The sequence below is a fragment of the Pararge aegeria genome, chromosome 18 (assembly GCF_905163445.1).
Source record: "Pararge aegeria chromosome 18, ilParAegt1.1, whole genome shotgun sequence".
NCBI classification, from domain to species: Eukaryota; Metazoa; Arthropoda; class Insecta; order Lepidoptera; family Nymphalidae; genus Pararge; species Pararge aegeria.
In genome coordinates this window covers 14,228,694-14,243,337 of record NC_053197.1, presented here as the reverse complement: position 1 = coordinate 14,243,337, position 14,644 = coordinate 14,228,694, and the positions used below count along the sequence as shown (strand labels likewise).

Genomic DNA, 14,644 nt, shown 5'->3' with positions numbered 1-14,644 from the left:
CAGTTTCTCTGTTACTGTGATAACAAAAAACCAACCAAGTTGATGTGGGCTCTACTTAGACCGGGGCGCGTTAGGAACCCGTCTAGCTTTGGTTATACTCGTAAGTTAGCGAATGAAGTTATCACTACAATAATGTAAAATTATTCGTATGAACGCTTCAAAAGTGAAATAAAATATTCGTGAAAAGGAAACAATCTGGCAAAAATATAGATGCGTTTTATAAATTGTTCCGACACAGGTAATTATTATTTTAAACAGCCTTAAACGTTCTACGTTTAAAAATAAATATTTACGCCTACGTCTAACTTTCATCGTCTTGTTTACATTCCAAAGAAAACGAGAGTGGTCAAGTTGAACGCTATGATGTCGGTCATTATCACCCGTATTTGCATAACAATAAGGTTCACAATTAACAATGCAAATTCTGCTATCAGCATTCTGTAGGTAGTTATACCTATTGTGTGTATTTTTACGTTACGGTGTGCAATTTTATGCTTTTTGGGCAATGTTTTCATTAATTACTATTCGCTAAGGTAGAGCGCTTTCACTCGAAAACGTTTATAATTGTCCTTTGGGAAACGTGTAGTTATCGGTCTATACTCTCAAACTCTCTCTCTCTCTCTGTTTGTTCCATACGAGAGAGTGGACCAGTGTCCTGTGAAACCTTAATAGACTGATCATTATATTTTTAGGTCGGTGCTTAGTTAATTGTCTGCATTTAGGAAATCTAAAGAGGAGAAATAGAAATAGAAAATCTTTATAGAACTCCCAACTTTCCTCACAATGTTTTCTTAACATAACTGAATTATGGGCCCCATAAGAAGGCTCAGAATCACTCAGCGGGCGATGGAAAGAGCAATGTTGGGAGTATCTCTACGTGATCAAATCAGAAATGAGGAGATCCGTAGAAGAACCAGAGTTACCGACATAGTTCAGCGCGTTGCTAAGCTGAAGTGGAAATGGGCGGGGCACATAGCTCGGAGAACTGATGGCCGTTGGGGTTCCAAGGTGTTGGAATGGCGACCCCGCACTGGTAAACGCAGTGTTGGTCGGCCCCAAACGAGGTGGACAGACGACATCAAACGAGTCGCTGGGAGCCGCTGGAAACAAGCGGCCCAGGACCGTGGATTTTGGAACTCTCTACAAAAGACCTATGTCCAGCAGTGGACTACAATCGGTTGAAATGATGATGATGATGACTGAAATTACTCTGCCTATGATGAAATGGCCGTTTAACGGTTTATATTAAATCGGTCGTAGTATTTTAAAAGTTTTAAAGGAATTGAACATTGTAGGTAATAAATTTATGCAAAAGCGGTGATAACCTAGTGGTTATGACTTCAGCTTTCCTTTCGAAGCGACTGAATTCGATCCTGGGAACGTATCTATAACTTTTCTGGGATATTTGTGTACGAAGGCTATATTTATCAATCAATTCTACAAAGGTGGTTATCGGCAAGTGTCAATCCGAAAAAGAAAGTCATCGTATCGGAATGCTTAGCGTCACAATTCAGGGTGTATGTAGCCAGGGCCGGAGTTTCCTACCAGACCAGACCATAGAAAATTCGAAAAATTCCAAATTAAAGCTGCGTTCACCGCAGCGTCGTCAAAAATATGAAAGTAAACTTAGTTTATTCATAAACTTAATGAAACCCACTGCTTTCATTTTCCCATTAATCACATCGTATTTTCTTCGGATTAACTAAGTACTACGAGCTATCACGGCAGACTAATGATAGAAAACCGTGTACGAAACGAAAGTGTGGTTTTAGGACGCCCTTCCACCGAGGATGAGTGAGCTAGCTTAGCTAGGGCTAGGTGCGAGAAAAAGAAGCCACACTACAAACGAGACATCCTTTGCTTTTGCTTTAACATTCTTTAACTAGTGATTTTTTTTTTATATTTCACTACAAGAGACCTTTATTGACGTTTCACCTGGTTGTAGCTAAGTGATGATCCAGCTGTTTAAGGTGGAAGCGTAAAAACTATATATATATATAACTATAAAACTATATAAAGCGTTTCTACGCGATATCGCACCGGTACACTCAATCGCTTTGCGGCACGTCTTTGTCGTTAGGGTGGTAACTAGCCACGGCCAAAGCCTCCCACCAGACCAGACCAGAGAAAATTCAGAAATTATAAATTCCCAAATTGCCCCTGCCGGGAATCGAACCCGGGACCTCCTACTTAAATTACAGCGCTCGCCATTGAGCCAGGGAGGTCGGCTGTGGGAAATCCGCTAAACATCCTCACGTATTTCTGATGGAAAGGCAGCCTTACGATGCGATGTCTGTCTGTGCGTATATACCTGCCTACGCGCTTTTCTCTTGACCTCCGCACCTTTCATCAATATTCATCGGCCGTCACTTTGAAGGGCGGCCGTACACGTCGCTAGTTACTGGAACAATGCACACGCCCGCTTACTGACTTGAATTTATTTGAGTGAAATGTGTGTTCAGACTGTTATCGGCATCAAAAGGTACGTCTTGTGATTTCGTGTCGGCTGGAGATAGTTGATTTTCCAGAGTATTTGTCTAGAGATGACTGCAACTTATCGCAAATATTGAGTATAAATAATATCATTTCCTATTGCAAATTATTAGCTCGTTTGAAAGTCGGTTCAAATACAAAACAATGTAAATACACACATCGCCATCTAGGCCCAAAGTAAGCGTAGCTTGTGTCATGGGTACTAATGTGACTGATGAATATGTTTATTAACAAGATACATTCATTAGGCCGCAGTCCGCTGGCCCAGTGCGGATTGGGTTGATTCCACACACCTTTAAGAACATTATGTAGATAAGATAGGCATGCAGGTTTCCTCGCGATGTTTTCCTTCACCGTTGAAGCAAGTGATATTTTAATTACTTAAAACGCACATAACTTAGAAAAGTTTGAGGTGCATGTATTCGAACTCGGCCCCCCGAAAGTGAAGTCGAGCTCCTACCCAATGCGCTATCACTTCCAATTTTCATTAATACTTATAATTTACAGATAAACACCCAGACACTGAAAAACATTCAGGTTCATCACACAAACATTTTACAGTTGTCGGCATCGAACCCACAGGATTGATTCAGAAAGCAGGGTCGCTGCCCACCACGCCAATCGGCCGTCAACATGTGTTAAGAAAGTTTGACCAGTAAAAACTGCGTGTTCTATTGGTAATGATTGGTGGCGTAGTGTATTATTTATTCAACGAAATGAGACATGACGATTTTTCGATAGCAGAAAAAAAGTATTAAATAGAATGTTAGATGCGGCATAGTCGCTACGTGTATTGGCGCCTTAATGTATCTTTTATTCAATCCTAAGTGGGTTAAGTACAAAACAATTAAACTTGAATTTTACGGTAGCCATTATTCTTTGATGGCGATGCTTTGAAGGTAAAGAAGGGCAGTAGGTCTCTACCATCTGATTTTCATTAACGTTCGAGTTCGATGCGACTGTCCTGTTAGTGAATTCCATTCTCAGTCTCTCATCATCAGTCAGAGTGGGGGTTTCTGGAGCATATATAAAAGTCAAAAGTCAAAAAATTCTAAGATTTCGTTATTCAAATAGGCACATAGATGGCACTTTTGATGCGTTGATTATATACAAAATGTGTACATAGCAGTGAGTAGTGATGGCGATAACTACATTCGTAAACTTAAAACTAAAGCTACGAGGGTTCCAAACGCGCCCTGGTCTAAGAATAAGCCCATGACAAACTTAGCCGGGTGATCTTTTTGTTATCACCATTTCACATTGTCATTTGAATATATTTAAGAAGCAACCTGGTTAGAGACATTGTTCACACCCAAGCTTTTTATCGTTGTTTATACTATAATAGGACTTTTCCATAAGCTTTCGCTTAATACAAACTTTGAACTTTTTTAGCTGCATCCCCAATATATCAACCGGTAATTTATTGTAAAATAGTATACAATTTTCTTTAAATGAATTGCTTATTTCATGTAGCCTAGTTTATTTGCTTCTAACGTTCAACAAATAACTCTGCTCCAATGTGATTGGTTGCAAGCCATAAGCTTGAAGGGCATGCCAGATAAGAAGGCTTCGGCCATGTCTAGTCATAACACTACTGTCAAAGACGTGTCTTTAAGCGACGACGTATCGTAGGAACCCATGAGGGTATAACTACCTAAAAGGTTAGCCTGCTATCATCTTAGACTGCATCATCACTGGTGCAGGGAAAATTGTAGCTAACAAGACCTAACCTTTTTTTTATTCCACTAAAAGTTAACCCTTCACTACAATCTCACCTGGTGGTAAGTGATGATACAATCTTAAGATGGTAGCGGGCTAACCTGTCAGGGATTATGGCAGTTATGTTAAACCCATATTTCTTATCGGTTTCTACGCGACAGCGTACCGGAACGCTAAATCGCTTAGCGGCATGTCTTTGTCAGTTGGGTGATAACTAGCCCCGGCCGAAACTAACTAAGTATTAGTTTAAATAAAAATGTTTAGGTTTGGTATCGACTTTTAATTATGTATTCAATTTCAATAGTTTGACTGTCGAATCATGATAGCTTTAATAGAACAATTTAAATTTACAATTACCTGCTGATATCGTTTATTGGCAGGTTAGGGTTACCATGTTCGAGATGGGAATATCCCATGTCCCACTTGCATTGGCCAAAATTATTGCAGGATTTTTTAAAAGAAAATAATGAGACGCACACAAATTTCAGTTTAATTGTACTTCTGCGATTTTACTTTGTTTAGGCTAAGTTCTTTAAAGTGTAGAGCTCCGCGATTTCAATGGCCTATAATTGTCATCAGGAAATGAGCTTTGAAATGAAAGAAAGACTTTTCAATTTCAACTGGTTCTTCTGGGTATTAGTGTGCTTAAAAAAACGAAATAGGATTTTAATTGACATACTCCCATTTGAGCGTTGGGAGTTTTTTCCCCATTATTTAAATAATGTGACTATGCCGTTTCTGTTAGTTAAAACAGTTTTTTTTTATTATCTAAACCCTTCTTATTGTTGGAGGAGACCTGTGCCCTGTAGTGGGCCGATAATGGTTTGATGTGATAAATACGATGAATCGAAAATATGTTCTAACTCAATATTGTTTCAAATTAAGAGAAGGGAATCCTGAACTCCGCGGAGGCACAGTAATTTTGATAATAACATATTTTTTGTCAATAAACGAAAGCATTTCCAAGATTATTTTTCCACTACTGACTCGCATGTGCCCATTTGTACAAACTTCGATCCTAAACCAAACAAAAATGTCCAGATAATGCAACGAGCATGGTGAACCTAGGTGAGAAGTGGCCCACACCATGACGCCAACATTCCGAGCAATTTCGTAATGCTCATTATTCGAATAATTAAAACCGTTATCAAATTATATTGCAGGTATTGTAGGTCGATATCAAATTGAGTGCGTTCGATGCCAACTAATTTGATAACAAACGCCATCAACAACCAAAATAATTTGGGTGTGAGAATGACACTTGACTTGAAAAAACCGTATTTTTTTTTTAAAATCAGCGTCAATAATAATATCAAAAAAAATACTTGCTTAATTATCGATGAGGCAAAGTATTTATAATAAAATTTGCGACTTGCTAATGATTTTCTACAGCTAGAGAAAAATAAACAATTCAAGTAGGTACTTGTATTGTTTAAAGTAGGTCCTTTGAAGTCGAGCAAGCTTCTGAAATGACAGAAGAAATTCACATATTTTTTCTTATAAAGTTATATAATTGTTTCAAATTTCTGAATAACTTGTTATTAAGGATACAAAATTAAAAACTCAAACGTACATTTCAAAAACATTGGTCATTGTCTTCAATTTACGAATGACTAAAAGTAGCATAAATTAATGTGTCCAATGCTTACCGTTGTTGTGTCAGTGACACTTGTATAAATAAAATGTTGCCAATGAAAAGAATTTTTCAATATATTAGGAAAATAATATGTAGCAAATTTGCTAAATACCTACGTAAAGTTAATATTAAGTTTATTAAAGTAAACTATAATATTTAATTTTCATAATACTTTTTATGTTAGGTTATCTATGGTAATTTATGTGTGCCGCTTTAATTTGCACACTTATATAGTTTGCATGTGTCAAGGTTGTTTGGGAGATAAGGTTTTTTTTATAGCTTGAGGCTCACTATTTTATACAATGTATTTAATTACTAGTACTTTTTAAAACATTAACATGACATGTTATCTTAGTATCTTTCCGTCTCATTAATTTGGTGTTATCCGGATTTAAAAAAAAGACAACTTATAAACTTTCTTATTTTACTTAGAAGCAATTCATCAATGACAATTTTATGACTTTATAATTTAACTAATTATTTCAAATATTGAACTATAATTTTTTATTGATAAAGTTTTGAAAGCTGCTTATGTGAAATGGTTTTTTTACAGTTTCCTTATTTATTTTATTAGATCTTTTAAAATACCTCTATCTATATATAAATATTAGAGGGTGGGAAATACTCAGTTTAAGAGATTGATTGTAGCTACTAAGTTCGCGCAGTAGTCTCGTTGATCGAAAAGGCCAGTCTTACGAGATGCACTCGCATTCTACCGAACTCGATGCTGAAGCAATTGCATGGTTTTTAAGAAAATTACATATATATAATGAAAACTATATAAATATGTGACTAATGACATAATTTTAGAAATCAACAAAATCTTGACCCCAGAAAGAATATCAATATGCTTACTTAATAACTGTAATGACGACACCGATAAAGTAAAGTGACCGATGACGTGATACGTGATAGTGTATGAATAAGTGAAAGAAACCAGGAAACATGTGCAGCAAGGATCAAATCAGCCACATCTTGGGGAAGATCAATGTGGTAAGTTTCTTAGCTATGATGTGAATACTAACTAAAATCTTCTTATATTCTATATTCTCCTGTCACGATGTTTGTCCGCGATGGTCTCCTAAACTACTTAACCGATTTTAAATTAAATTGGCACACCGTGAGCAGTCTGGTCCAACTTAAGAGATAGGATAGCGTAGATCTTTAATTATAGTCGCAATTTTATTTTATTGTAAATTATTTGTCTATAATTAATTGACAGTCACAGTCACATATATATACTACTATACTCATTTAAGGCTTAGCGATACTGAATACTTTAAATACAAAATCAAACGCAGACAAAGTCGCGGGCAACAGCTAGTTCTATATATATCAAGACAAGAATATTTTATATATTGGATAAAAGCAAGCGTTACTTTGCGGAAATCCATGATATATTAGGAAAATTAAGCTTAATTTTTAACGGTGACGGAAAACTTCGCGAGGAAAACTTTCATGCCTGAGAGTTCTCCGTAATGCTCTCATAGGCGTGTGGAGTGCAACGATCCGCACTGGGCCAGCGTGATTGACTACAACCTTAAGTCCTTATTGTGGTACCGTACCCTGTAATTGGCCGGTAATGGGTTGATATGATGAATACAAAAATGAGCTTTCTGAACTTGACGCTATGGTATGGCATACATCGCAACAAATTAAGGTTAACTTTTTTATGCTTTCTCTTTAATTTGAGTGAATCAGCAAGGTTTACACGATTTAATCCTTGGGTGGTACCTAATCGTTTAAATATTGCATTTCACGTGCTTATGCTATAGATTATAGAAGGAGAGTCAAAACATTTCAATCCCTTAGGGTCTTTAAATGCAATAGTTTGGATATAAATACAAATTCAGAGGTATCGCTTAGTATAGTTTGAATTGCATTTCGAAATTGTATTGCAAATTTAAATTAAAATATTCATTCTGTTTGTCAATCTATCTGAATAATGTAGCCGCAATGTTTGTGAATGTAGCCGACGCATGTTAAAATTTTCGCAATAATCGATTAGTATTTTCGAAATTGGTTATTTATATGAAATTAGTGTTTTATAATTAAATTTTGTAATACATGATTATTTTAAATGTATCGTGTCTCAACTTCGTAGACATATTAAGTCACGTCAAGTAATATCGTAAGAAGACAGACCACTAATTAGTCTAAGAAATAGTTAAGTGCCTCTGTTGCAATGCTATTTAATGTATTCTTTGATTTGGCAAGTTCACGGTTTACAGGCAAATAAGTTACATTTCCGTTACAAAATAATTTTTTTGCTTAATTACGATTTCAATATTATAGAAAAGAAGGCTTCCCCCTTGTTTTTTTATGGTAATAATCGAGGGAACAACCAGATGGCCCAACTGATGGTAAGTTGGAAATCATCGCCTATAAACAAAGCAAAACTTCACAGGGCATGCAAGGAGCACGTCCTGCAACATGCCCCCTTGTTCCCACCAATTTGAGGCGTAGGTGTTAAGCCTCATGTGCCTGTAATGACACCGGAAACCACGCCCTTCACACCGGAACACAGCGTTGCAACAATGCTGCGTTGCTGCAGAAATAAGTATGGCGAAAGAACTTCCCCGGACGAGCTTAAACCACAGTAAAACGGTTTTCAAAGATACTAATAATTATGAAACGGCGCGTATTGTGAGGAGGTTCCTCACTCTGGAGCCCTGACCGCCGGTTGCTTGGGTATTCAAAAGCCCCGCAAGCGAAGGGAGTTTTTTTTTTTTATAAATTTTTAATCGTATTTTTTTAATTTTTCGTAAGCTTTGTTAAGAGAATAAAAAAAAAACAATAAATGATAGAATATAAATGAAATATTTTTTCCCCGCAAATTATTATCTCTTCTATTGGAGCTACAGCAAGCTTTGCATTGTGTCTTGTCTGGGTTTTAATTTAAATACTAGTTTTCTTCATGTATTTTCTACATTTACATAATTAACTTCAAGGCGAATCTTTTCATTTTGGTATTTATGTGTATCTATCAACACTCTTGGCACTATCCCGTTCTCTTGCTGTAAGTCCTATCTACAAAGGTTGCCTGTAAGAGATTGCTAGGCTGCCTTTGCATGTCTACATTGTGTACTGTATACTCCTTACTGTTTCTTTTCCTGTATGTTATACGTGCAATAAAGTGTTTCTTCTTCTTCTTCTTCTTCAAGGCAATTTATAACAGCCAGTTGTCACTCAAATTCAATTACCTCATTTGAAGCCTCAATAGCTCAACAGTAAAGATGGTGCACAAGGTTTTGTCCGTTCTGATTATTAGTTTCAATTCCAACAAAAAGCCTTACCCTTAAGTTTGAAGACAAGTAAAAATGTCGTAATTCTTTTAAGTAAAAACTTAACCTTATAAAGTTTTAATTTGAAAGTATCATCAGCTTCGAGATCAACGATCACCTTATCTCTCCATATCATCTCGCTTTTCGGCTCACGGAAGTGACTCTCAAAGGAAACCTTCATCAGTCAACAGTATAATCAAATCTGTCATCTCAATAACAACTTTTACTTTGTTTTTACACGCCTCATTAAGATTAACAGTCGTCATAACTTCACGAGCATGCGGTCATACAGCTTGATTTGTTTAACAGTGATGAGTTCACCGTTGCGTAAGATGATTTCTTTTTAAGACAATGGCAGGCATTCTTTATTTTTCGGTAGTGTTTGATTACATCTGTCCGCTTTTGTGCCAGATGAAATTATTTTTGAAGTTTAACTGCCCGCCTTCCGTATCGACAGCTTCATGCGATGGTATTGCTTTTTTTTTTGCATTTTCAGTCAGTTATTTCAGTATTTTTAGATAACGGTAAACTAGTTTCAACCTCTGTGTTGGGCTTAACTGCTGCACCGATTATAATGAAATTAAGCACAGAGATAGCTCGCACTCCACCCCGTACTGGATAGTTTTTATCCCGGGAAAAGTGGGACTTTTAAAAAACCAAAAACAAACGCGGATGAAGCTATAATTACACACTCATCTTATGAGGCTTCAAATTTACGTCTCAGGTTCATGCTCATTGCATGCCCTGCGGAATGTTTATAGGCGCCCTGTTTATAGGCGATTCTTATCTATTTACCTTCAGTTGGTCCATCTGCTTGGTCCAGCATAAAAAATAATAAAGTAAAATGAGATAAAATTTAATCCGGCAATAGTTTTTAATATTTGAAAGTACAAGTATACCTAGATGTAAATTCAAATCACTTTTTTTATCTTCTGTAAGTTAGCCCTCGACGGGAATATCACCTGCTGGTATTTGATGATGCAGTCTAAGATTGTAACGGACTAACCTATCAGGGGTATGGCAATTATATTAAACCTATACCCCTCATCGGTTATTATACGCCATCTTACTGTATATGGCTTAGCGGCACGTCTTTGTCGGTAGGGTGGTAACGTGGATTAGAGAAAATTCAGAAATTATTAATTCCCAAATGGCCCACTTAAAACCACAGGAACACAGAAACCGCCAGGGGAAGCGCTTCAGTGACACAATAACTGGGACACAGATGCGGTAGGTATATGTAATTCTACGTAATTTATGTAATTACGGCCTTTGACATCGTAATGCCTTAGGTAATACGCCTTCGATGTTAATATACATATTGGTTGGCGCGAATACAAATACCACTTCATTATGTATTAGTAGACAAGTAAATTACTACTCGTATGACATTAATATAGCTAGGAATTTTTGCTGTCCTAGAATTAGTGTAATCTTGTTAATTATTATGCATTTATTATTTTGACCGAGAAAAGCGAGGTCCTTAGGTTATGTGGGCGTAAATATAAGCACTAAGCGCATTATACGTCTTTGCCTTGTAAAGTAAAGATTATACCTGATTACTACAAATTCACATAAACTGAACGCTTTTAATTGCATTAATTACGGGCATTAATAATGTCATTTTACTATATTTAACTTTTCATACAATTTGAATTTCAGAGATTTTTACTGCTAAATGACTTAATTATTTGCTGTTGTAATTATTATTTTCTGTGACTCTGCCACCGATATTTTCAAATCAGGCGGAAAAAGTCAAAATAATCTCGATCGTCTGTTATCGAGGATTATATAATATTTAATAATGTAAATTGAATGTTGCATAATTCCTGTTTTTATAAACCTGATCTGATAGAAATTTAAAGGGTTTCTACACTCCACGGTTCGGTGCCACAGTCACTCGAATCCGTCTGACGTCTTTGTGGGGTCCATAAAGACTACCCTTTGCGCGGGGTCGCCACTTCTATACCAACGTCCACGTTCTAAGAATAATAGTAATTTCCTACCTACTTCTCTCTTATAAATTTCATAGGTATTGGTTTACTCAAAAACTGTTAGTTTTCGGTTTCACAGATAACAGAGACAGTACATAATTATGAAAATTTAACTTAATTTGCTATACTCCGTGAAAAGCAGGAGAATCTTTGTGGTGTAATTTATCATTTCTTCAATCCTTAAACTCCACACAAAACAGATCTTCGACAATATACCCTCTACGCACGTTTCACTTCGAAACCGGAGCTTCCTCAGGAAAAGTTGACTTTACAATGAAAATTTTTTTCAATTATTGCAAAGTCAGCTTTTTTCAGCTTAAGCAGCATTGCAGCAAGTGCGCCGAGGGTTTAGTATTTTTTAGGTTTGTATAATTTTCATAATATATCAAGGATCTCCGCAAAGTAACTCCTGCTTCTATCCAATACAATACATAATGTACCTCTAAAGCCTGTGTATTATTATTTCGGTTTTCATTTAAACATTGTATTTCCTTTATTACATACGGGATATATTCAGTCACATATTCTCGTCCATCGCCAGTCGCCATCTCTGGCCGATGACGAGTGCCCGACACTAGAACGGTTGCGCCCGCTCCACTTGGGCCGTTTCCGCATGCTTCAGAACAGCTATGTCATACTTCGAGACACTCGCTTCATTGACAATCGCAATTTATCAGACAACAAGGCTTGACGCGAGGAGACATGCCGTTTGTTCCCACATAACTTGAATATATTAATTCTATTTGGTTGCTATTGGCTTGAAACCTTTTTTTTTTAAGATTGATTTGTCGTTGAAGTTAAACTTCTTTTGGCGCTTTAGGGAAAAATGGTGAGATAATTTTTTATTATGTGCGTGCACACCGTCACAAAAACCAACACCATGAAGTTAGTTGTAGTCAACATTTTAGTTTTTTAAAAAGGTTTGATAGTTGACTTACAATAATTCAAACAATACCTTTTGGAATTAGGCAAAACATAAAAAAAATGAAAAAGATTTTTATCTTGTTATAAAGAAGTATCACTTTTAACGCGTGTTTTTACACAGTAAACACATCGCCATCTAGCCCCAAAGATAGCGTTGCTTGTGTTATGGGTACTAAGATAACTGATGAATGTTTTTATGAATAATTAATGAATGAATACACTTTTATTGTACACCAAAGAAAAAAGTAGTTCTAGTGATATAAACATAGACTAAGGGATAAAATTTGGTGGCCTTATCGCTCGAAGCGATTTCTTCCAGAAACATCTCGTACATTAAAAATAATAATATACATAAATACCTATTTTATACAGATAAATATTAGAAGTATTTATTTACCTATACACGTTTCTGACTAGTATTCAAATGTAAGTTAAAAGAAAAACTGTAATTTGTATCGAGTAAAATTAAATTCGACAACAAAAACATTAACGTCAACACAACACATAAACATTAAGAAACTCCTTTATTCTATTAAAAACTGTATGCAGTAACACCGGTAAGTTAAAAGCTAATAAAGCCATGTACGTACTGTAAGATGCATTTTCTACCAAAGAATGCACGCACAACACAAATAAAGCGAACGATAAAACACCGTGATAACACATATTACGGTCGTCAAATTTATCTTTTATCTGAATACAAAATTTTCCGGTGATTCACAGCGTAAACATCCTTTTACGTTAACTAAGAAGGCGACACTAAAACAATCTTAAACAATAAGCGACATACGTTACTTTAATATGGTATGTTTTAAAATAGAATCGACGACAAAATCGTAATTTAATATGAAATGTATCAAAGTGCCGTGTGATGACGGCAGGTCTATATACTGAATAGATGCAGGCGTTACTTTTCGGAAATCCATAATATGTTATGAAAATTAAGCTTAATTTGCTATACTCCGCGAACAGCAGGTGATGATCCTCAAGAGATGTTGACTTTACAATGAATAATTGTTAAGTTTTAACAATTATAGTATGCTCCGATTTCGGAGCGAAACGTGCGTAGGTGTGGAGTATACGGATTGAAGTAATTATAAATTACACCATACAGATTCTCCTGCTGTTCGCAGAGTATAGCAAATTAAGCTCAATTTTCATAATAGATCATAATACAGTTATCACCCCCCTATAACTCTCGTACGAGGCGATTTAGGGAATGTAACGGAGAACAGGGCAGCAGCGACCTCTACGCTAATACCACCATTTACTGCGATCACCAGACCGTCCGCCTTCGGCGTGGTGATTATGGGTAGATCCTCCCGCTGGGAGAGTCCTTTATCCCAGCACTGACCTGTATAGGCTACTGATGTATTAAAGTAACAATTTGTAGTTTATTCAAATCTTTCCACAAGCTGGATATATTTGTGAACATAAATTTGAAATTATAATTGACGTGAGAATAAGATATAATCTATCTATAGTTCGATTTCAAAATAGATGAAGAAACATGATTTAGCTTAATCAGTTGATTCCCTGAAAAGAGTCAGAAATAATTAGGTACAATTAAACTGGTTATTATTTAGCCGATAAGACCTTATGATATGTACACAGTTTACTCAATAAATGAATGATGAATTATAACGTTGTTGGACAGCAGAATAAAATATAAAATGTAAATAGTTGATGTTGGAAAAGAGCAACTGCTGATTTTCTTGCCGGCTTCTACTCGGTAGAATCTGCCTTCCGAACCAGTCTATTTGTAGTGACTCTATCACTAAAAAAAGACAGACTTGACGTTTCAACAGTGCTTATGGCTTCTTCTACTTCAAATACATGAATTTTGAATATAAAAACAATAAGAAAGATACTTCTAAAATGCAGTTAGATACTGAACTGACTGAATTTTAGAAGCTGTGTATCCTTGAACTTTTATTTGAATGATTTTTGTCTCTTTATTTGCGACTACGTTCAATATCTCTTGTGTCTAATGAATTTAGCGAGTCTCTTTTTATGAAAATCTATATGTAAAAAGAAAATCTGTCTCGAGTGCCAATTATACGTTTCGTTTCTGTATGCGCCAAGTTATATTAAGTTATTTAAGATTTTTATTTCGAATGAGTGGACTGTATTTTTTGCGGTAAATTGGTGTACAAAAGAAAGATACAAGGAATCAGAGCACAAGGAAGACAGCACTTACTTGACCTTATTTTTCATGGGTAGGAGCACGCCGTCCGTTGATCCAAATATTCCTCACGAAGTCCTCTCTTCTCGAACACCACCACTTATGTTATATTTCGGCACACACATAAATATGGGAATTATGCTTAAAAGGATCTCATTGAAACTTTTAAGGTATATTATGATATTTTATGGCTTATTTTCAGGCAGCCAGTAAACTCGTATTGCCCGTTACTTTTCGCAATCGGAAAGCAAGTCGTCCGCAAACGTCTTAATCGTTTGCTTCCGTTAATTTAAGTGACAGCTCTGCGTTCTAGTGTTTTTGAGGCGTATGAGGGCGCCAGTCTCTTCACGGAGTATCGTTCAGTGCTGTTTTAGGTTGGATATGGGAGAATAGGAACACCAATGAAATT

At 36.1% G+C, this 14,644-nt stretch overlaps 1 protein-coding gene across 5 annotated transcripts in view; it reads left to right on the top strand.

Annotated features, from left to right (window-relative positions):
- LOC120631615 (disheveled-associated activator of morphogenesis 1) overlaps positions 1–14,644 on the top strand; it is a 179,414-nt gene that overhangs the window by 67,770 nt on the left and 97,000 nt on the right. For 2 of the 5 annotated variants that reach the window (XM_039901265.1, XM_039901266.1), the window contains exon 2: positions 6,659–6,841. The exons of 2 other annotated variants lie outside the window; for them this stretch is intronic. In XM_039901265.1, coding sequence (XP_039757199.1) covers positions 6,794–6,841 — 48 coding nt within the window. In that variant the 5' untranslated portion in view covers positions 6,659–6,793. The remainder of the gene's footprint in view (positions 1–6,658; positions 6,842–14,644) is intronic. One more of the 5 variants, XM_039901267.1, reaches the window with a different exon arrangement.